Consider the following 24,751-nt stretch of genomic DNA (forward strand, 5'->3'; position numbering starts at 1 on the left):
GTGGATACTAATTCATCTAATTTGTTGATAGATGAGAATGTGGAGTCCCAGCAAGATTGAGACACAGCCAGGCACACAGGTTAACCATGTTGGGACTAGAACCCCGTGGCTCCCAGGGGTCTTTAGTTCTTTGTGCATTGGTGTGGGTGCTGGGAAGTTGGTTAGATGTTCACCCATCTTCCCAGGGTTGGTGGCATCAGTGTGATTATGGGTGGTTATGCCACAGGACTTGAGAAAAACGCCAACTCAGGTTAGTGCTCACTATGCAACGAGGACCTTTTCAAATTGTGATCACTGAGTTTTAGCCACATATGGTAGCTTTATCATCTGACTGGAGAAGTACTGATAATATTCTAGTAATAAGATAGACTTTAGTTGGTTTGTATAGCACAGTGGCAATACTGATTAACTTTACCAAAACAAAATTGTTCTCTCTCTCTATCTCACACACACACACACACACACACACACACACACACACACGATCTCAATGTATTTTGGGGGATATTGCTATTTTAGCAAATATCTCTCTGTAATAACATCTTTAACTTCGCAGTAGATCTTTAACTTCTTCAGTAGATGTTGAATGAGCAGATGAATAGACAAAAAAATGTCAGCAGTAATGGAAAAAAAATTAAAGGATTGACATGGCTTATAATGATATTGTAGAATTTTTCATCCAAATTTTTTTTGATAGTACTATGGATTTGACCCAGGGTCTTACATGTACTAGGCAAGTACTATATCACTGAGCTACATCCTCAGCCCTTTTAAGTTTATTTTAAGACAGGGTCTGCTAAATTTCCAGACTAGCCTTGAACTTATAATCCTTCTGCCTTAGCTTCCCAAGTGGTCACCCTATTTTTAAAGCAGTTTTTCTTTTTTGGTATCACAAGCATCCTTTGGTTAATGTTAACGTACAGTGTCTTGCTCAAAATAGACGGTCATAAATTTTATTGAATGAAAGGGTAATGCTTGGAATGTAGCTTATCTTTTTGCTGAGAGGTTGAAATTTTTTCACATAAAGCTTCTAATATGTACAATGGGATATGTAGCAGTGCTTCAAACAACAATTCCTCTGGGAAAGGGACTCACTTAATTTATAGTTTATTAGGAAAAAACCCAAAGACAAAATAATAATAATCCATAAACTTAACAAATTTTGTGAGAAGAGTTAGATGTGCTGGGCTTACAGAGGCTTCTAGACTGAGCCTTTCTTTTCCCCAACAGCTGCAGGACCAGAACTGTGGGCAGTGGGTGAACCTGGTAAATATGGGCTCTGGTGCTTGAGCTCTCCTTTTTCTGTCCTCCCCATTAAGAGGTGGCCCTCCTTCCTCTCCTTCTTCCTCCTTTTGCAGGACTCCAAATGTTCCAGTTCTTTGAATATCTTTGCTGTCAAAACAGGAAAGAATTTTATTTTAGATGTTTATACTTATTAAATAAAAACAGATTGACTTTCACTTACTACTTTCTGAATTTCATTCTAATTATTGGCCCATAATTTGTCAACCTTGTTGAAGGAAATATAGGTAGTTGGATTAATTTGTTCACTCATTCTTTCATTTGGAGATGAGGGTACCCTGAAATAATAAAACAACATATCCATGTTTTTCCTACCAAATGAGACCAGAATACCCCTCCCTTTCATCAAGACAAAGTGGAGTTCATTGGTTGGCTGTGGCTTTTCCTGGGAGTTGGTGGAATGGAGAAGACACCATCTAGTGTCATGAACTAGGTTTATCTCTGCCATTTCTTCTCTGTCTTCACTGTCCCCAGGCTGATAACCTTCTCTGTCTCCTCTCCTACCCTGAATCCAACCTGTTCATTCTCCTGTCTTCATTCCAAGTTGCCTAAATTCATATTTAACACTCTAACATATTTGAATTATTTTAAATTAATTATCATTTTTTAAAATTTTGGTATTTCCTTCTGCTTAATGGTCTAGATTATCTATGTGTTTCTATTTTTTCCTACCTCTGCTGAAGAGGATTCTTACAAAGAAGTATGTTATTGGAAGGTGTCTTCTTTGTTCATGGCATTTTATTATATTGAAGTTAGTGATAAACTAAGCCTGGTGTGAGCAGCTATCACAAGTTTTGCAATGACCATGGTATTTTCAGATGTGTATTTAGCTCTACAGAATTAATTCATAAAACTATATTAGTATAAATACAAATTTTTTTTTTTTGTACTGGGGATTTAACCCAGGGGTGCTTTACCACTAAGCCACATCCCTAGCTCTTTATTTTTTATTTTGAGACAGGGTCTCATTTAGTTACTTAGGGACTTCCTAGGTTTCTGATTCCAGCTTTGAACTTGCAATCCTCCTGTGTGAGCTTCCCAATGTGCTGGGATTATAGGCATGTGCCAATGTACCAGGCTAAATATTCTTAGGAAGAAAGAATATATCAAATAACCTTAAGATATAGTTTGTTCGCTTTATATATTGTCTGTGACAATTCTGACTTTTGAAGACTTCCCCTCATTTGCTCTTGCCTTTGCAAAGTTTCTGACTGAATTTCTTAATGTGACTTGAAGCTTTTCTCCCTCTTTGTGGGATGTGAGGGCTAGTCCACACTTCTTGGGCTGTGGCCAACAAAGAGCTGTGACATCTTTCCTGCAGCTATCTTTGGATAACAACCTGTTCTTATATCAGCCTGTTCTTTGAGGGACAGCAGAAAAGGGGACTAGATCTCCTCCCTTTTTTCTATTATCTCCATTCTAGGTCCCAACCTGACTTTTTAGATATATGACATTTTTTAAAAAAAGGTGATAAAAATGACCAAGTCCCAGTCTTGCTTTGGGAAGTACGGGAGCCCTTGAAGGGGAAATATATTGTCTTGAAACATTTGACCTATACCTTTTTCCTGGTATGTGGCAACTTCTTTAGTGTTTTGTAGTTATTTTTGTTCTTATCTTATCTTTTCATCTTTGTCAGTGTGATTCATTAGTGTTTCACATTGCCCAAGTCTGTAACCTTTAGCTCCATGTGGCTTTTGAACACATTTTATTTTTTTCCGTATTTTTTATTGGTACTTTATGGTTGTACATAACGGTGGGATTTGTTGATACATATTCACACATGTACACAATATAATGATATTGGCCAATATCATTCCCCAGTATTTCCCCTTTCCTTCTCCTGGGTCCCTTTCCTGTACTACTTTCTCTTCAGTTTTTATGATATTACACCACACCCACCTTTCTTTTCATTTTTCTCTCCAACTTCCACATGAGAGAGAACATATGACCCTTGACCATCCAGGTTTGACTAATTTTGCTTAACATAATAGTTTCAAGTTCTATCCATTTCCTGAAAATGACATGATTTCATTTTTCTTTATGGCTGAATGAAACTCCATTGTGTACCTTTACTACATTTTCTTTATTCATTCATCCATTGATGGACGTCTAGGCTGGTTCCGTAGTTTGGCTATTGTGGATTGTGCTGCTATAAATATGGGTATGCTTGCATCACTATGGTATGATGACTTTAATTTTGTTTTTGTTTTTGTACCAGGGGTGCTTAATCACTGAGCCACATTCCCAGCCCTTTCTGATTTTTGTTTTGAGACAGGATCTGACTCAGTTGCTTAGGGCCTCCCTAAGGTGCTGAGGCAGACCTTGAATTTTTGATCTTCCGGCCCCAGCCTCCTGAACCACTGGGATTATAAGCATGTACTACTGCACCTGGCATGTCTTTAATTCTTTAGGATAAGTACAAAAGAATGGTATAGCTGAGTTTTTTGAGGAGCCTCCATACTGATTTCATTAGTGGTTGTACTAATTCACAATCCCACCAATAGTGTAAAAGTGTTCCTTTCTCCACATCCTCTCCAGCATTTACTATTTGTATTCTTGATGACTGGTGTGAGGTGAAATCCCAGTGTAGTTTTGCTTTGTTTTTCCCTAATTGTTAATGATGTTGAACATTTTTTCATATATTTGTTGGCCATTTGTATTTCTTCTTTTGAGAAGTATCTGTTTAGTTTATTTGTCCATTTTTAACTGAGTTATTTGAGGGTTTTTTTTGCATTGTTTTTGAGTTCTTCATATATTCTAGATATTAATCCTCTGTCAGGAGAGTAGCTAGTGAAGATTTTTCTGCCATTCTGTTGTTTCTCTCTTCACATTCCTAATTGTCCCCTTTGCTGTGCAGAAGCTTTTTAATTTGGTGCCATCCCATTTATTAACTCTTGGCATTATTTCCTGAGCTTTAGAGGTCCTATTGAGAAAGTTGTTGCTTGTGCCTGTGTTGACCCTACATTTTCTTCTCGTCTAAATACTAGGTCTTTAATCCATCTTGAGTTGATTTTTGTGTGGGATGAGACACTGGGCCTAGTTTCATTCTTTTGCATATGGATTTCCAGTTTTCCCAGCACCATTTTTTAAAAAGGCTATCTTTTTTCCAGTACATGTTTTCAGCATCTTTTTCAAGGATTAGATGACTATATCTGCGTGGGTTTGTCTCTGTGTCTTTTATTCTGTAGCCTTGGTCTGTGTGTCTGTTTTAATGCCTGTACCATGCAGTTTTTGTTACTATAGCTCTGTAGTATAATTTGAAGTCAATTATTGTGATGGCTTCCAGCATTGTTGTTTGTTTGTTTGTTTTTGCTTAGAATTGCTTTGGCTATTTTTCAAATGATTTTTAGGACTGTTTTTTTCTAATTCTGTGAAGAATGTCATTGGTCTTTTGAGGGAGATTACATGTAATCTCTGTGTTACTTTTGGTAGTATGACCATTTTAACAATATTAATTTTGCCTATCTATGAACATGGGAAGTCTTTCCATCTTCTTGTATCTTCTTCATTTTCTTTCTTCAGTGTTCTGTAGTTTTCATTGAAGACATTTTTTCATGTCCTTAGCTATTTCTACGTTTTTTTTTTTTTCCTGGATTTTTTTCTCAGCAGATTCATTATTGGTACATAGGAAAGTTGTTGATTTTGTAACCTTCTACTTTGCTGAATTTGTTTATTAGCTCTAGCAGTCTTTTGATTGAACTTTTTGGATCTTCTAAGAATAGGATCATGTTATCTGCAAACAGTGATAATTTGATTTCTTCCTTTCCTATTTTTATCCCTTTGTTCCCTTCTCTTGCTGGATTGCTCTCGCTAGAATTCCTTGTACTATATTCAATAGGAGTGGTAAGAGTGAACGTCTTTGTCGTGTTGAACACATCTCAAGAGATGGCAAAAAAATCCCCTGAAATTTTAATTTATTTAGCATTAGTTAATTTAAATTTAAATAACCACATTAACTACCATGTTGGAGTATGTAGATCAATGTAAGAATGAGGACTGTATTTGATTTATTTTTCCCTTGTTATAAGAGTAAACTAATTTATGTTGGCGTTTGGTAAAAAACAGTCTATTTATTAACCATATTGTTTATAAAAGCACATGCTTTGTGTTTGAAATTGAAGTTGCCTTGTAATGGTTAATATGAAACTAGAATTAGATAACTTGAATTTTTATGCTTTTCTGAAGCTGGTTAAAAATGAGTTTAAAAAGCTGAAATAACAGAGCTAAAAATTCAAAATTTAATATAAAATTCTACAAGTATCAATATTCATGTTCAAGTAGAAATAAAACAAGGAATGTTAGTCAAAAGTCTTGCTTTCAGTAGCTCAAGGACAAGAAAATCTCTGTTATAGAAACAGGGTAGCCTTAATCACTACTGGGCAGGTACCATATTTACATACAGTTTTCTTTTCTTTTTTCTTTTTTTCTGGTGTTGGGATTGAGCCTAGAGCATCATAACACTGAATTTTACCCACAATCCTCATCTTGTTGTTTTTTGAGTGAGCTCTTGTTGACTGGTCTTAGACTTGTCAGTGATTAGGCTACAGATCTAGTTCATTTTGGATTCCTTGGGTATTTTGTTTATATTCATAGCCAAGCACTACACTGGGAACTTTAGAAATAAGTTGAGAACTTTTATTTCCAATCTGCAAGTTTCCTTCTGCGCTGCTGTTCTCATGATGTCTGGATACTGAGACAGCTAATTTTGGTGCTACCTGGAATACAAGTTTCAAAATATTACCTACTTGCCTAACACACATAACATAAATACACAAGTTTAGTATTCTTTACTTACCTAAGGCAAATGGCTATTGGCAGTTTTGATATAATATAATGACATATTTATGATAGTGGAATCTGAGTGGCATAAAAACTTAAAATGACTCCCCCAAAATAAGGGTGTTTTGGGGATGGAGTTTTGCAAACTTTTTGGAATTTAGTAAATGTGTGGTCTGAGCTAAATTGAATTTAGTGCATTAATAAGCAAACTATTCATTATGAAGACTCCCTTCTTGAAGTTTTGTATCACATGTAGAGCATTCTTCTAAGTATATAAGATAAAAAAGTTCAATCCTTGACAGAAAGTCTTATGTTGTAGTTGATCAGAGAGGGCTTGCATTTAAAATCCTTCACAATATGTGGTATCATGTATACTGGGCTGAAAGGATGAGGGCTTTGAGCAGAGGGTAGTTCATATTTCTTAGGGGAAATTGGAAAGGCTTTGTGGAGAAGGTTGGATTTGAGGGAGCTGGAGGATTGCAGAAAGACAAAAGGACAACATTCTAGGCAAGGAAACCAATGTGAACAGAGGCTTATGTTAAGAATATGCATGGAATATTTAGAAATAAGGAATGGATATGCATGTTGAAATAAAGGTTCCATTCTAGAACCTGGAAGCTAGAAGCATGCTCTTTAGGACTTTGATTGGTGGGACAAATGATAATAATTATTATTGTTTTAAATATTTTTTTGGTTGTAGATGGACACAATGCATTTATTTATTTATTTATTTATTTATTTGTTTGTTTATTGTGGTGCTGAGGAACGAATCCAGTACCTCACACTAGGCAGGCACTCTACTACTGAGCCACAACCTCAGCCCCCAAAGAATTTTTCTTAAGGTGGTAAGGAGTCAGTCAGCATTTTTGAGTAGTGGGAGGATATGTGAGAAGTGAAATTTTTATAAAGATTGATTTCTGTGGTGAAATACAGGATGATAGAGAGAGGGAGAGAGGATTGCAACAGTACAGTCATTAAGATGATCTGTTCTTCTGTTGCTGAAGTTGTTCTGACTTCTTCTTTCTTTTTGGTACTAGGGATTGAACCCAGGGGTGCTTTACTGCTGAGCAATATTCCCCAGTCCTTTTAAAATTTTTGAAGTATTTGAAACAGGGTCTCACTAAGTTGCTGAGACTGTCCTCAAACTTGTCATTCTCCTGCCTCAGCCTCTTGAGTTGCTGAGATTACAGGTGAATGCCTTGTGCCCAGCTTTATCTGACTTCAGTTATTGTGGGAACTGAAGGGAAGGGAGGAATTAGAGTAGTAACGTTTACTTGATTAATAAGAATTAAATTAATATTTATTTTCTTGCCTTATGTGTTTGAGAGGTTTCATGCCTGAGTTAGAAGCAAAATGTTTTTTAGTCTTCAGGGCTGTTTTAAAGGAAAGATGGGTTTTGGATATTCTGAGTTTTAGATATTAGGAGGCCTGTAGATGGTAGGTCCAGCAGGTAGCTGAAGATGGAAAAAGATTGATGCTGATCTCAAATGGAAGAGATGCCTCTTTTCCTTTGGGTTACCAGATGGATTCATGATAATGCATAAGAGAAGTTCTACAGATTGAGTACTGTTTCCTGGGGATGTAAGGAGATGGAGAAAGAGAGAGGCACCAGAGTGTCTTATAGTAGAAAATTCAAGAAGAAAATGAAAACAGAAAACCATTGGGTTTAAGATACCTGAGAATTGAAAGTATTTAAATGGAATAGTTGGAATCAGAACCCAGAGTACACAAGCTTTATGGCAAAGTAGGTAATAAAGAAATAAAACCAGTATGTGTGTAGGCTGTGTGCATGTTATATTCATGTTGGCTATTTCCTTGCCTGCATTTCAGTTATTTTACTTAGATGGCATAGCAGGAGGATAAAAGGAAGTGGAACTCAAAACTGTTGTACAAGTTTTCTATTAAGAGACTTGTTAGAACAACTAGAGTAGGGTAAAACCATTAGTTACCTGGATAATCAAGAGTTAGATTAGTTACATAATGATCCTTCTTCCTGAAGTTAATTGAAATCTGATTTGAAATTTAATAAAATTAAAAGTGAGCACTGATGTTACTGAAAATTATTCTAAATACTATATATATATTTTATATCTCAGTTTCTATGCAGATTTTGGGCCTCTGAACTTGGCAATGGTGTACAGATACTGCTGTAAACTGAACAAGAAACTAAAAGTGAGTATCATAGTGGTAATTTATATTTTGATATTAAAATGTTTGAACCAGGAAATCTACCTGGTGGGATTGCTGCATGCACATCATCTAGTTAGGTAATTTGGGTCTTTGGAAATTTATGTAAGTTCACCTCGAAGTTGAAATCGATTCTTTTGATTATACCACAAAGGACATGTTAACCTCTTTCATTTTTCAGGATGAGCTGCAATATGAGCTGGATTAAGTCATTGGAATAATGATCCAGGAAAGAAAGCACAAATCCTTTTTAGGTTGTTAATGAGTCTCTATCAAATTCCTTCCTAGGTTAATTTTTCTGAAACCTTTGGATCTGCTTTTGTAGACACTGTTACCAGGTGATGAAGGGACTCATCATGATTGGACCTTTGGAGCATGACCATTTTCTCTCTTGTTGAGGCTGAAATTTTTGTGTATTTCTGTAGAGTCAAGAGCCAAGTGAGATAGATGAACTGGCAGTGAGAGAACATTACCTGATATGAGAACTTTACCTGATATGAGAGAATTCAGGCCAGACATTCTGTATTCACCTATAGTGGTTTGTTTTTTATTTATTTTTTCAGTGCTGAGGATCGGACCCAGGGTCTCATGCACACTAGGCAAGTGCTCTACTACTGAGCTATATCCCCAGCCGTCATGTATTGTTTTGGTTTTACATGAGGATCTGGTTCATTTTTCTATACTTACATGTATCTGTTAGAAGGTAGCTTTTTGTTTTTTCTTACACTCTGAGCATATAAAGAAAAGTTATATATAATTTATAAGTATATATATACTTATAAATAAATAAATAAATATATTTATAAATATAAATTTATATTTCTAGATTTGGTGAAGTTATCACATATAAAGCCATATTTATCTTTTTCTTCCAATTATTAAGTGAACATCTTAAATATTCATTTTGGGAGACAGAATATTACACAGCTTAATCTTAAGATAACTACAAAATTATAATCCTCAGCCATTTTAGTATTTCTGTTAGGTAAAATGTTGCTGTTACATGGTGCTGTGTCTTGTACATATTAACTACTCAGTAATTATCTTTCCATTTTTTTTTATTGAATTTAGGTATAAAATGCTGTCTGATAAAGAATATCCTGTAGATTGTGTTCTGTATTTATGAATTTACAGATTTTTGCCATTGATCTTAAGGTGCTAAATGGTCATAGAATGATACCAAAGAGATTTTTTTAAAAGAAGTTAATAATTACATAACATGAAATCTATTATATGCAGCTCTTTCAGAAACTAACTTATAAAGTAGTGTCTGACTTGAAAATGTATTTGTAAATGCCTTTAACTAGATCTGTGCTTTTCAGGAAAGAAGCTACTGTCTTCAGTTTAGAAAATAGAATATAAAATTTGTATTTTCCCAATCATCAAGGAAGTAAATAATATCCTTCTTACATAAAATGAACTTTAAATGGTTGAACCAATAGGGAAAGGGTAATTAATAAATAATTGAAGTTCGTGCTTTTCTTTTAAGGACATAGTAATTTCTTGATAAATCATGTTAAAATGTAGTTGGTATGAACCAGGTATTATAATCAACAACCTGGGACCCAAGTACTATATGGAGATGCCAAAGAGAAAGAAATAATTGTTATGAAAATAAAACCATTGGTCTGATGTACTGGTCTCCTTATAGAAATTGCACAAGAATAGAGGGAAAGAATTAAGTAGAGGGATTGATTATTTTTTTTTCTACCGCATTTATACATAGTTTTTTTTTTTTTTTTTGGTATTGGGAATTGAACCTGGGGGTGCTGCACCACTGAGCCACATCCCATTTTTAAAATTTTTTTATTTTTCATTTTGAGACAGGATTTCACTCAGTTGCATAGGGCCTCCCTAAATTGCTGAGGTAGACCTTGAACTTGAAATCCTCTTGCCTTGGCCTCCCTGGTTTCTGGGATTACAGGTGTTCACCACCAATCCCAGTTTAAAGGCTTGGTTTAATTTGCTTTCATTTACAAAGCTTTCTTCCAACACTATGAAAATTTAGTGAATCTAGATAGGCCCCTCAGTTCATTTCAGTGATCGGATCATTGGCTGGTTGCCCAGAATGACATTTTTAGCTTTAGGACAATTAATGGGTAGCCTAGTAATTTCTGAACCAAATATTAGTAAGTCTTGGGTTTTCTCAGTGAACCAAATAGCCAAACAGAATCTTTGTAGTAAGAGAAAAAGATTTAGTTTATCAATCTAAAGTTGTTGCTTCAGCCTTATTGGAATTTCAGTTTTTTCAATGGTAAAATAGGAATTCTCTCACAGGATTATATTAGAGATACATGTGAAAGAGCTTTGTAAATTTTAAGACCAAGATCCTATACCAAATAAAGTTAGTAATATAACATTTGTGAATTCTTTTGTAGTAAATGCAATACCTCGTTTCTTCCATGAAATTTAGGAAGACTCTCCTCTGATCCTTAGTGCCATCATTTCTAAATGGGAAAGCTGGCCACTGTAATTTTGGGAATTGAAATGACTGTTTAGTCAAGACTCAGAATGGGAGTCCTAGGAGAGGTGTGTCAACTTGCCCAAAGCTGCAAGGTGAGGTCAGGGCTTGATTTTATGTCTCTTGATTACATACTTCACATTCTTCTTTCTGCCTTTTGGGCAATCATAGCCTCTGGTCTACAATTTCACGTGCTCATTGTTCCTACTACTTTGCCTTGTGTTCTTCGAGGATCCCCTGCCTTTTCCTGTTCAGTGGCTGTTACTGCCATTCTGGCTCTTTCATTTCCAGGAACCCAGATTCCAGGCTCTCCCATTTGGAATGTACCCTTCTTGTTACATGCCTGGCTGACCTGTCTCTCACCTTGCTGGGAACTCTAGACCCTGTATCCTCTCAGTCCATAGATACCCTGCTGTTGTCTCTTGACAACAGCTCATGGTTCCTCAGTTTGGCAGGCCCCAGGCACCTTGCCTCTGTACCTTTTGCCCTGTTTGCCTTTCCAGCTCCACCCTTCATGTCTTCCCAGCAGATGATTTCAGTCACTAAATTAGCAATAACTATGGTACTCCTGCCACTCCCAGCCTTGTACTTTTCCTTGTACCACACAGTTGTTCCATGCATTTTTTTATGACGCCCTGTCTGACCAGAGTGCCCTTTCCCTCTGACTTGATAGCTTCTTGCTCCTTAAGACCTTGCTCAGGCGCCACCCTCTAGGAAGCATCTCCTTGCCCTCCTTGATTGGAACGGAGAAAGCTCCCTTGTGTTCCCATACTCCTCTGGGCAGACCTCATGATGTCTTACAATTATCTACCTCCACCTGTCTTTCTCACTAGGCTGTGAGTCCCTAGAGGATGAGGGCATGCCTTATATCTTTGTACCCAGTGCCCAGTACAGAGTTACCAGATTCACAGAAGTTTCTGTTGACTTTGTCATGATTCCCTTCGTTTGCAGAATGCCTGTTATCCTTTGGCCTGCAGAGGTTTCAGAATACCTTGTCCTCCGCATGTGTGCCTCCTCCCTATGCACTGATTTCTTAATCTTCTGCTATTTAGCTTCTCCCTTCCTACTCTACTGAAACGGCTCTATTTACATCTTTTTAAAATTTATTTATTCTAATTTGTTATATATGATAGCAGAATGCATTTCAATTCATATTACACATATAGAGCACAATTTTTCATGTCTCTGGTTGGACACAAAGTAGAGTCATACCATTCGTGTCTTCAGACATGTATTTAGGGTTCTATTTACATCTTAAACACAGAATCTGATGTAAATTGCTTGATCCTCAGACTTCTTTACTACACTCTGAATAATCTGGCATTTTATTTTAGCCAATAACATTATCTTGGAATTTTTCTCCTATATAATTTTTCTAATTTCTTTTGGCACCTTTTATTTTCTACTTGGCACATTTTTATTCCTTCTGGTAAAACTGCTATGATTTTTCTCTTATTCAATGCCATATATAGGTAGGTATTATTTTGCTGTGAATTCTATTCCAAACTCAACTTTTTCATTTCTTAAATGTCAGAAGGTATGTTTTCGGGTTGAGGATTTGAGGGAGTGATTGTTGACTTTTTTTGAGGGGAGGAGTGTCAATGTGCATTACGTTTCCACTGGCCTGAGTTGTAATTGGTTGATTGGAATGGAAAATTATCCATCAAACATCTGCTTAGATTAAAAATCCAAAAACAAAAACCATCATCACCAACAAAAAAATCTTGCTGCTTATTTTAAACTATACTTAAAAAAATTGTTCGTACTCAGAGTTATGCAATAATAGTTTTCTTTTCTATTTGTAGTCAATAGTTACCACGATGAAGGAAGCAATCAAACGAGAGAAGATTTATTGAAATGAGAACAGTTTGCAAAACTGTTTATGTTATTTAGTGTAAAATGTCATTGATGATTGATAAGCTAGAACTGGAATTATTAATCTGGTATTTCAAGGGATTCTTAAACCCTGAAATTACATGTACACTTTTGTGTGTGTTTACTTTTTTCTTCTGGGATGATTCATAGCTTTTTATCAGGTTCTCAAAGAAATCCTTGACACAGACAATGCTAACACTGAGCCAGAATATAAGGGCTTTAAAAAGAGAAGGCTATACCAACAAGACAAAAATTATGGTATTTTAAAAAACAGAATACCTTCTCCACACTTAATCAGTTAAAAACATCTTACAGTTACTAATTTAATAATCTGAAAGTTTTATAACTATGTTATGATTGGACTGGCTTTTCCTAAAATAGTCAATACAATTTTAATTATTGATTTCACTTTTTTCCTGAGAATTTAAAATCCCAGCTGAGGGGAAAATTTTTCAGAAAAAAGGGGACATTTTCAAATTGGGGTTTGTAGTTTAGTGGTAAGGCAATTGCCTAGCATATGTGAAGTACTGGGTTCAATACTCTGCACCACATAAAAATAAATAAATAAATAAAATAAAGGTATTGTGCCTATTTATAACTAAAAAAATATATTTAAAAGAAAGGGAACATTTCTTAGGACAGTGATTTTTTTTTAATACTTGCTGTTGTGAGTAATCAGGACAATTACAGTAATCTTGACAACTACTTTAAAAAGGATTAAAAGAATATTCACAGAAATATAATTTGAATTTACAAAACATCCCACATAACCCTTTCAGGGTGAAAAGGAAGGGGGGAGTGGGCATCATGAAATGAAGGATTGTATTGAAGCATTGAGGTACCTGGCAGATGGCGGGGCTCCAGGAATGTCCTTATTACTGAATGAATCAGTGCAGTAACTCTATCCTGGAAACCAAGCACCTGCCACTGTCTCAGGTGGTTGTACACAGAACTCTTTTGATATGATTAGACCACCTTCTTTTTGTAACTACAAAAACATGTTGTGATTTCTTTATGCACTTCTTTTTTGTTTCAGGTTCATGGGCTTTGGGGGAAGAAAAACAAGTTATATTTTTGGAGATATTTCTTATAGTTTAAAGAGGTACTGGGACACTAAATCAGGAACTCATATGGGAGTGGGTATATGCAGACTTTGCGAGGCCTGGACCTCTTATGCCCAGGCAGGAATCCTTAGTCCAGAAGAACTCTATTATAGAGAATTCTCTCATGCCTTCAACTATATGATCAACAAGCTCAAACAATCCTATGGACAACTCTTCTGTGACATTTGGACTTCTACTTTAATCAAATGTGCCATTTAATTAATGGAATATGTTGGGTTTGGAACAAAATGGACTGTAGAGAGACATCTTTTTCTTTTTAAATAAACTATTCAACCTATTTTATCTTAGCTCTAAATGAAACCATAAACCATATTTTGTTTTGTGCAGCCAAAGAAAATTTTCAAGAATATCCCTTTCCTGAGAAAGTTGGAGGTAAAACATATAGAGGTCATGGCTGCTCACAGGAAGACCTGTTCATTTTATTGCTTTTGCAGTGAGATGACCACTGATTGCTATGGAGGTGCTGATTGCTGCGGCCATTACTGGGCTAGCCTAGTCACCTGTAAGAGAATGATGCCTGGGTCACCATGGTCCCTATGCTATGATCTACTTAATCTGACCACTGTCATTGGCAGAGCTTGCTTGTTTAGAGAAGTGCATGGGCTCTATTTCTTATTAAAGAGCATATTATCCTGGCTGCACTAATATCTTCCTTAGCTTGACCAGACTGATTCATTTAGCTTAATTAAACACAGTGTTCTAACCAGATGACTTAAAGATTTTACTTTTAAGCATGGCAAACAATTTTATGGAAAGGCTGCTTAAAATCTGTATTTAAATGGACCATTAACTTTTATTTTTCTTTTGGTTTTGAGCTTAATCGCATCACCTTTTGTTGTTGAATGGTTAAGTAGTTTGTGGTCTCCGGACCCAAGCTGAATAAGTGCATGATTTGTGTATGTTGCACAATCCACGGATAGCCTGGGTGATTTGTTATTTGTGTAGCATGTCATTATTTTGTCTCTGAGTTGCTGTGGCTTATTTTCATTAGGAATGATCTTACAGATTGTGACCTTTTATTCGGCTTTCCTTTCTGAGGTAGAAAATGTCTGTGTGTGGGTGGGGGTTAACATTCTCATCTTAGTTTGTATTATTCTCTGATAGCAGTCACTTTATTTTGGTTTACAAGTATCATGGTATACCTACTTACTGTGGTTTTCATAAAAGGGGTAAAACTTTGACACTCAGGTAAGCAATGCAGTTCTGGATATTCCTATAGGTTTGTTTGTTTTAATTGATAGGTATTCAACACTAAATCCCATCTTCTATCTACAATTTTGGACCTTGTTAAATGAGACAATTATTGTACCTACAACTAAGGTCATTTCATTGGGGCTGGTGTGTTGTGAATGTATCCCTATGCAGTTATTCTCTTGTGTTTGTAATAAGCATTGGCCTATATTTTGCATCAAATATTCATTAAATTGTGAGCACATGAGACTAGAGACTGGGGCTCTCCTCCCAGAGGGTTTGATGCACACAGCTGCTCCATTTACGCTGATGGAACCAATAGGCCTTTTTCAGCCACGGTATCCTGACACCCAGGTACAGCAAACTGGTTGCCTATGGTCTGTGTTTAGTCTGCAGGCATATTTTGTTGGGTATGAATGCTATGTTGAAAAATTAAAATTCATAATCAACATCTGTGACTTAGGAAAATTTTCACATAATTCTGGATTTTGTACTTCTTTAAAATTTATAGTATCTGAAAATTGGGTGCTCAAATTCCTCCATGGGAGCAGCAGCAGATCCAAATTCTGGCTCCCTGAGAGCATCTGAGTTTGGATCCTATGGACTAACTCTGTTCAAGTCAGCTTAATTCCAGAATCACTAAGGCACTTGTTCCTAAGGTGTTGTCACCCACAGTGCATGGATTTCCAAATTGTAATAAAGGTTTTTAAGGAATTTGGGGAAGGATGTTTATTTTTTTAAATTTTTTAAAATTATTTATTTATTTATTTTTTTAGTCATACATGACAGCAGAATGAATTTTGACATATAATACATACATGGAATGTACATACATCAATCATATTGTCAATTCTATTCTGCTACCCTTCCTATCCTCCTTACTCCTCCCCTCCTCTCCCATCCTTTCTCTCTAAAGGATATTTAGTTTAACATTCTTTTTTAAAGTTGTATGATGTGATTTGGAGCTCCTTTATAAGAGAATTTAAAGGTCTTTTGGGGTTCCTTGAGCAGCTAGACAGTGTTTTAGGATCTATAACATTTATGGGGGTGTGGCCATTTACATTTGTATGCAGCTATTCTTCAAAATTTTAGCAGTATGTTAAGAGTAGTGGATTTCAGCGTGCTGTTTCTGCCTCCTCACAGCATCAGCATCACTGGGTGGGGAATTTGTTATAAATGCAAATTCTCAGGGCCTGTTTCACTGAATGAGAAATTCTGGAAGTGGGATTCAGCAATCAGTGCTTTAATAAATTCTCCAGGTGATGGTGAAACAATCATTACCAGGATTAAATATAATACAATAATATAATAATAAATGTATGTTAGATTTAAATTTAGTTCTTTTTTTTCCCCTGAGCTGGAGTCTCACTGTGTTGCCCAGGCTGGCCTTGAGCTCCTGGGCTCAAGCTAGCCTCCTGCCTTACCCTCCTGAGTTGCTGGCACTGAAGTGTATGCCACTGCCCCTGACTTCATTTTTTTTTTTAAATTTCTGAAAAACTTTAGTACTGTTGACCAGTTCAACCTGAGAGTTATATAAATTGTGAACCACGGAATTTGTTATGGCCTCATAATTGAGATTTATACAGATTATCAAGCTCAGTGAAAGAGTTCAGAGTTTCTCCCATCTCCCACACATGTGTGAATGTTCACAGCAGGCCCTCTTTGGCTCCTGGTTTATGTTCTAGTAAAAGGCAGTATTCTCATTGTATTTCCACCTTGCCCAGGACCTCTGCCTTGGGCAACCCTCTCTGGTGAGCACCTGGTGCTTTAAAAAACAATGAAATACAGTAAACGACTAATAGATGGTAACTGTCATTATTGTTGCTGATGTCATTATAGACATTATAGAGGGCTGGCTGTGTCCCCTTAGGTTAAGAAACTTCAGGAGGCTATATACTGTAGTTTCAAGATAGAAATCTAAAATACAGGATGGCTGGTGGCTGCAGGTGATAATTTGTAATGGTCATGTGCCTCTCACAGGCCAGCAGGCCAGAGGTCTTAGGATTCCTTCTGTGGTATCCTCTCCTTCATATTTAAGACTGAATTCATTTGATTTAATCAGTTCCTAATTTTGCTTTGCTGTAGTACCTAGTGTTTTTGTAATCTTTGAGCTTCTCATGCAAAGTAAAAACAATCTGTAATAAAGGAGGTAGCTCACTAAAAGCTAGAGTTCATGGCATAACTTTGCAGGTGTCCTTCTTGAAGGGCAAGGGTCCTCTGCCAGAATGCAGAGGAGACAGACCACAGTGGGGAAGAGGCAGCTGTCCAGCAGGAGGGTATGATGTTTGCCTGTGATTAAGGCAGAATCTGAGAAAAATCTGTAGGGCCTATTAAGTGGAGGTCTGTTGTCTCCAAACTCTGCCTTCCTTTCCTTGCCCAGGAAGGGTTAATATCCTCTGAAGGTGCTTGGTCATCTAAGTCCTCCTGGATGGTATTGTTTCTCTTAAGGAGCTTTGATTATGTAATAGATAGTTTTTTTTTTTTTTTTAAGGGAGGGGCATGTTAAATGCTTGAAAAGAAAAAAAATATTGAAGGGTTTTTGTTTATTAATTCAATCATGTAAATCATTAGCTAAATAATTTAAGGAATACTTTTTTATCCCTAAAAATTTTCATTGCGTACCAGAATATTTCCTCTGATGAACATGGCTGATAGAAAGCTGTGGGGCAGGGTGACCTGTAGAGGGAAGCCTGGCTGTGGTAAGTAGGGAAATTAGGACAAGGCCAGCACACACAAGGTTTTTCTCTGTTATTCACTTTGAATTAGTTGTGATTCCTTGAGTCAGAACTCAACCCTCTGTGATCTGACCTAGGAGACACTGGCCAAGCTTCACTGAGCAGAAGATCATTTCTTGGCTGTAGTGCTTTTGAAACTTAGAAAATCTAATTCCAAAAACATCTGAGCAAGGTAAATGTTAGACACTTAAAAGTTTTTTCCTATAAATCAGGCAGTAAGTTCTCAAAAAAAAAAAAATAGTTGTATTTTTTTCCTTTTGGCAGTAGTTTCCCGTAGGAAATATTTTAAAGTAATTAGAATTTCTAGGTAGTTTTTTTATGGAGACCACTTTTTATGTGATGTAATTTTTGAAAGCTTGAAAAGGTTAAGAAACTTCTGAAATTTTAAAACATTTTAATTTTGTTGTATTTACTTAAAAACTTTGATAGATATACAGTGAAAGGCAAGTCTCCCTCAGAATTCTGTCCTCCAGCTTCATAGTTCCATTCCAAGGTAGTCTCTGTATCCCAAATAATTTAGAACAAGGGAGAGAGAAAACAAACAAATAAACAAGCCAATACAACAAATTCCAAAACAAAAGCTTGAAACAAACCTACCCAAGAAATGATCATTGGTGATAAAAGAGCAGCATTGTGGCCAGGAGATTTGTAAAATAAATAAAATTCCACATTATTAAACAATAACAGTAATTTGGCACAAAACCTAATTTTTTTGTAGAAAAGAGCATCATAGCAGACAATCCAGACTTCAAGGTAGATTGTTGACATTTTCTTTCCCATAGTGTTTTAGGGAACTAGGAAGTATAATTTGACAGAGGCCAGGAGGCAGAAGAACTGCTGAGACCCGATGCTCACTCAGTCTGAAGCCCTTTCCTGGACAGCTGTCCTGGGCAAGGCAGTCTTTAGATATTTGCCATTCAGAGAGAATAGGAGTACTTATGTCTAAAGAACCTTCACTCCCTCTCCTTTTGTAAATCAGACATGACTTATTGATGGAGAATGATAAGTGGCAAAGCTAACCAACCAAGAAACAGTAAAATTAAATAGGAAAAGGAAATGTCCAGGCAGTGAATAGTTTCAAATTGAGAAAGCAAGCAGACAAGTGTTAACGTCATTGCTAGTGACCTTGAAGTCTTTAGGATAAAGTGTTCACCCAACTGAGATGAATTGAATAAAAGATTCTTCTTTTTTCCTCCTTATTTCATAGGAGTATTTTCAGAATCTGTCAGTAAATAAGGGCATTGATAATAGAGACTATCTTTGAGTCAAACATTAATTTTTAAAGTTGCAATTAAAAAAGGGCACTACCATTTTTAGAAAATGTGATTTTTGGTTATCAAAGAAATGCCTGAAGGGGTGATGAGAATTTCTTGTCTTACAGCTGGGATACATGCAGCTACGTTGTTGCATGCAAAAGCCAAAATAATGAAGTGTAATTCTTAGAATAGATTCCAGAGTTTCCTCTCCTTTCAGGAAAGAGCATGGTAAAAGAGTCTCTGTGGGGTATGTTCAATGTACAAGGAATAAAAATCCACCTTTATGGTCAATATGAATTTACAGAGAATGTTAAAATATATTTATGTACTTATATTTTGAAAACCATTCGTTAAAATACTGTAATTGTCTTGAAATATGAGAAAATTGAGTACATTTAATTGAGTTACATCCGTGTTCTCATTGTACTAGATTTATTTGAGTTTTGATTAATAATTTGATTTTTTTCAACGAATCTTTTTATTCGCCACTTCTTTTTATATTTAACATATATACAGTAGACCGTGATGTTTATTTTGGGTTTAAACAGTTGAGCATGCAGCATAGTGCCTGACATATAGCAAGTGCTTAATTAATTGTTCGAACTCATGAATTTAATATTTGGCTGGTGTACTAAGATGTTTGCAGATATACTTTTGATGATTCACCTTTTCCCATTAACCACTTATTTTCAGTTAATTAAAAGGAAATTTTTAGAGCACATCTTTGAGAGAAAATATTAATATTCATCTCTAAAAATAAAAAATTTAGAGAAGACTTCAGACTGGTTGACTCATTTAAAAACAAACTAAAATATGAAAAGTACGATAACTTATCATGAGAGGGACATGTAGGGAGTGAAAAAGAGTACATAGACTGTATGTAAGATCAGGAATAAGTCATCAGAAATGATTCTTATTAATAGAGATCTCCGTGATTCATTATTTTCCATCACATTAGTCTCCTTTGTTGGAGAGAAACATGTTTGCTGTATTTTCAATTTTCACATCATGGTGGCTGCAGAAAAGTGAAATAGGAATCATTGTGCTGGTGTTCAAATGCCACAGAAGTTACAATTGAAAGGTGTTAAATTTGTGGGTTGTAACACATCTTGGAAGTTAAGGGATGATGGCTACCTTCTGTATATTTTAACATTGTATTTATGGTTGTGCTAATTTTTAAACATTCCTCTTTCTAGTCATACAGCTTATCGAGAAAGAAAATAGTGCACTACACCTGTTTTGACCAACGGAAAAGAGCAAACGCAGCATTTTTGATAGGTGCTTATGCTGTAAGTACTTTCTTCATGATTATTTTCTATAATCAGGCCAGAGGAAAGCTGACACTGTCGATAAACCCTAGCCACTTTTCCAGTGGGACTGAGAGAGGGAAGAAGATTATTAGCAGTTTGGGAACTGATCTGAAATGGAAAGTGTGGACTAGCCCTGATGTAGTGTTTTTTCTTTAGATTTTATTTCCTAGTAGCTAGTAAGAGAATTTTGGAACCACAATATATAGCTTGGATTTCCACAGTTGTATATATGTTTTAATAGAAAGGAAACCTAGCCAAGGACATTTTTAGGGAAAAAAAAATTAGAGTGTGGTGTGTGTGTGTGTGTGTGTGTGTGTGTGAATGTGATGAAATATAATATTAACAAATTTTTTAAAGCCTGTTAAGGTGTTCCTTTTTTATGGGAGAAGAGGAAATACTAGATTGCACAGTGGAGAATTGTTATTACTATTATTTTTATCCAACCATTTATTCAGCCAAACAAATATTTATAGTAGAAAACCTAAATATAAGTCATGCATATATTATAGCTTCCCTAGACATTTTAAAAATAATTTGGAGTAGAAATTCTATTCTCTGCAAGCACAAAAATATCAATGTGAATTCCATATGAACATACAGTTTCTGGAATTTTCTATGTATACTGATATTGGGTAAAAACTTAGAAGGCAGAGTGTTCAGGGTTGAAATGTACTTGCATCCTAGAATGGCTTTTGAGGCATATGTTTGATATCCACTTAGGAATATGTTGGTTTAAAAGCAGGGAGAGAGGTGTCATTTCTCCTCATCCTTGGGTACAGACAGTGCTTCTCTGAAGCCCAGACATACTGCTGCACAACATTTTGAGGGCCTCATCCTGAAGACCTTGACAGAAGGGGCACCAGCTAGTAGACATCAAACTTTGCCAGATCAAATGTAAACCTCTGGGGGACAGAACCCAGAGGTACTGTTGGGAAGGCTGTCAGCTGTTGCAGGGCACAGGATGAGAAGGCAGCAAGCTGACAGCCAGAGTGCTGGGTGCTTCTAGGTGTGAGGTGCCCAGTTCTGGCTGCCCTTCCTCCCAAAGCGGCTGTAGTAAGCCTTGGGCTATCCTTTGTGACCCCTTTTCTTTTTTGCTCTGTAGACAGCATGGGACAGTACAAGGAATAGTGGCTAAGAATCAGACAGGCATGAGTTTTTCATGGTGAAGGGGCTTTGATGATTGGTAAGCCACTTTATCTCTCTTAGCTTTGTTTAGTTTCCTTATCTGTAAAATGAGAGGGTTCGATGTAATGACCTCTAAATTTTCTTTCAATTCTTAGGACACTTAGCACCAGCTAGGCTATTGCTTTTATTTTAAGCCAGCTAGGCTATTGCTTTTATTTTAAGAGTATACACAAAAGCTGGCTGATGGCAGGAAGATTCAGCGAAGGGCTGGTGAACTGAATGAAGCAGGCATGCTTATTTTTCAATTTACATTGATAATTACTACTCATTTGAAACTGATGATGGATGCTGTGATTAAAATATGGGGCGCCTGTCCTGATCTCTGGACTGAAGCCATGTAAACAAGTGTGTTTTTCCTGTGGGGTTTTGTGATGCTTTGTGAGCGTGTAATTTGTTGCTCCTTTGTCATAAAGGATTGCCATCAAGAAGGGGTCATCATCTGCTGATTCTCTTTTTTTTTCCCCTGCTTTCTCTCCCTTGTCTCTTCTCGCTCTCTTTTTGCCTGTTTTTGTTTTTCTTTTCTTTCTGTTTTGTTCAGTGTGACCCTTCTTTTTAGTAGATACCTCCAGAATTTGGAAATGAAGTCTAGTTATAATAGGTGCATTGAGCTCATGATAAAATATGTCTTCTAATGCAAAAATTTCTGCCACTTTAAAGCAACCCAAAACAGTCACGGTATGGTGGAGAAGTGCTGAGTACCGTGTGAACTCATCTTACATGCTAGTTACAGTCCTGAGTGTAAAGTCATTATTCTTGTATTGGTCATTTCCCAGTTGATTTATCTTTCCTAATTTTGGAGCTGTGTTCCCCAGAAAGCTGCATCACACAAACCCTTCATAAAAATGAAACTAGGGATTGCAGTCTTCAAAAATGTTTTATGCCTTTCTTCAAATCATCTGAATGCTCTTCATTGTTGACACACATTTTTAAAGAAGATAATAATGTGCATTGTATATAGGTCTCAGTTTTGTGAAACACAAATTTCACATGTGTTTCAAGTTGCTAGTTGGAGTAGTCTCAGTCTTATGAAGGAATCTTCTCTGAATACAACCTTTAGAGCAGCTACAGAGTCTAGGTGTGTGTTTTATCAGAGAGAAGTCCTTAGCAGTGAATGAGTCCTTCTTTTTAAAATGAGGAGTCAGCCTTCTCCCAAGGAGTATTTACTAATAAAAATATTTTGTACTAGAACAAACCTTTTTCTCAGAACCTTAGTTTTTTTCTTGGTAAAATTTGGATAATACCAGGGTTTCCCTGGCTATCTCACAGAATTATTCTGAAGACCAAATATCCAACAGCCTGTTGGATAGCTCTGCTTTGTATATCTAAAGGATATTTCACAGTTATGATGGCAGAAGAGAACTTTTTATTCCTTCTGTTCCTAAACCTGTTTATTTCCTAGTCACCTCCTTTCTAGATGTAGAGTAACTGCCATCACTGGCTTGCTGTATCAAAAGATAGTGGTCATTTTGCTTCCTTTTCCCTCATTCTCCTTATGCTTGCTGATAAGTCTGGTCTGCTGACCCTCCACGGCACATGTGGAATCAGAACACCTCTTTTCATGGATGGCTGGTTCCAGCCATTGCCGTTGTTCATGTGGATTACTACCACAGCTTTATACACTTCTCCTTTTTCATATTTTTATTTCCCTTTAATGTAGTTGCCGTACAGTTGACAGAGTAGTCTTTAAAAAAATATAAGCTAGATCACATCATTATCCTGTTTCAAATCCGATTGCTCCCTGTTCTTGGCATAAAATTTGCCCTTCATTAAGGTCCAATGCAGTAGGATACACTCTGATCTCAAGGGCTGACCTCTGTCAGGCTGTTCCCATCACATTGGCCTTCTAACCGTGAAGTTCTCATGCTCACTTCCATGAGAAAGTCTTGGTATTTGTGCTGTCTGGAATGTTCTTACTTCATTATAGTAATCATCTTTCTCTTAGCTTTTTGAAGAGCTGGGGATTGAACCCAGGGCATTGCTCATGCTAAGCAAGCTTTCCACCTCTGAGCTATATCTCCAGCCTTCGAACATGCTTACTTCAGACCTTTGCATGCCTGGTTTCTTCTAATGTTACTATTTTAGAGAGACTTGCTCTCAGATTATACCCAGCTCCTCCCTTAGTCACCTCTGAGCCTTTACTATTATTTATTTTTTTATAGCACTCTATTATTTGAAATTACCTTGTTTGTTTGTTTATACATTTACTTGTTTATTATCTCTATCCCAAACTAGAGGGTAGGGACCTTATCTGTTTTTTTTTTTTTTAATCTCAGGCCCAAAGCAAGGGACCTAGCTGACCTTGTCCTGAAACTTCTGAAAATGAGAGCCAAAATAGATCTTCCTAAGTTGATTTTCTCAGGTATTTTGTTACAGTGACTAAAAGTAAATACAAACATTGAGTATCAACTTTAGAACTCTGCCAGGTACATAGCAGATGCTCTGTAAATATCTGTTGAATGAACAAATGATGGGGTGACGAAATAGGAAAGAAAAAAGGTAATTCATGGGCAACTCCTGAAAATGATCAAGTTGAACTTAAAGTGGTGTTTCAAAATTCTTCAGATGATGACTGAGCCACTTGTGGTCTCTAAAGATACAGAATCAAAGCAGATTTTAAAAATAAGCTTTTATTTTTTCATTTTTCTATTGTGGTAAAATATATATAGCATAACCTTTACTAGCTGAACTATTTTTAATACGAGATTGTTTAGCTTAGAAAGTTAAGTTCCGTGGTATTAAGTATTTTCTTATTGTGTGTACCTATCTCTGCCTCTTGCTTTTGAGTGTGAAGTCTTGTGGTGAACATGACATACTCACAGAGTCAGGACTTTGTATGTGGTTTCTTAGTTGGAGGATGATTTCAGTTATGCCACAGAAGATTCTGTGTTTCTATTTCCTTATCTCTAAAGGGGCAGAGCCTTTTTATCCCTTCTCTCACAGAGTTATAAGCATCCAAAAGGAGATTGAGGCAAACCTGGGAAATTTAGCAAGAAAGACCCTGTCTCAAAATAAAAAGGGCTGAGGATGTGGCTCAGTAGAAGGATCTATAGAGAAGGAAACAAAATATGGGGTTTCTGGAGTGGTGTGGTTAGTGAGGATCACAGCACCACTTAACAAAGATAGGCTTCCTTTCTCCTCACTTTCTATGCTGTGATATTGCGCTCCTTGAATTGGAGGTCTCTAACTTTAAGAAGAGATCAACTTTGCCAGAAAGATGTTCTCCTTCCAAGGCTAATGCAAGGTTTTCTTTCTTCCTTTCTTCCCTCCCCCACCCTTTCTTTCTTTCTCCACGGATTGAATCTAAGGGCACTTAATCACTCAGCTACGTCCCCACCCCTTTTTATTT

At 36.4% G+C, this 24,751-nt stretch overlaps 1 protein-coding gene across 4 annotated transcripts in view; it reads left to right on the forward strand.

Annotated features, from left to right (window-relative positions):
* The window catches only part of Cdc14a (cell division cycle 14A), a 161,075-nt gene that overhangs the window by 12,964 nt on the left and 123,360 nt on the right, over positions 1-24,751 (forward strand). For 3 of the 4 annotated variants that reach the window (XM_046452334.2, XM_046452335.2, XM_058581971.1), the window contains exons 3-4: positions 8,178-8,253; positions 20,107-20,199. In XM_046452334.2, coding sequence (XP_046308290.1) covers positions 8,178-8,253; positions 20,107-20,199 — 169 coding nt within the window. The remainder of the gene's footprint in view (positions 1-8,177; positions 8,254-20,106; positions 20,200-24,751) is intronic. The other variant, XM_058581972.1, reaches the window with a different exon arrangement.

The sequence above is a fragment of the Marmota monax genome, unplaced genomic scaffold (genome assembly GCF_021218885.2).
Source record: "Marmota monax isolate L192 unplaced genomic scaffold, Marmota_monax_Labrador192_F-V1.1 WCK01_AAM20220418_F8-fsc00244, whole genome shotgun sequence".
NCBI classification, from domain to species: domain Eukaryota; kingdom Metazoa; phylum Chordata; class Mammalia; order Rodentia; family Sciuridae; genus Marmota; species Marmota monax.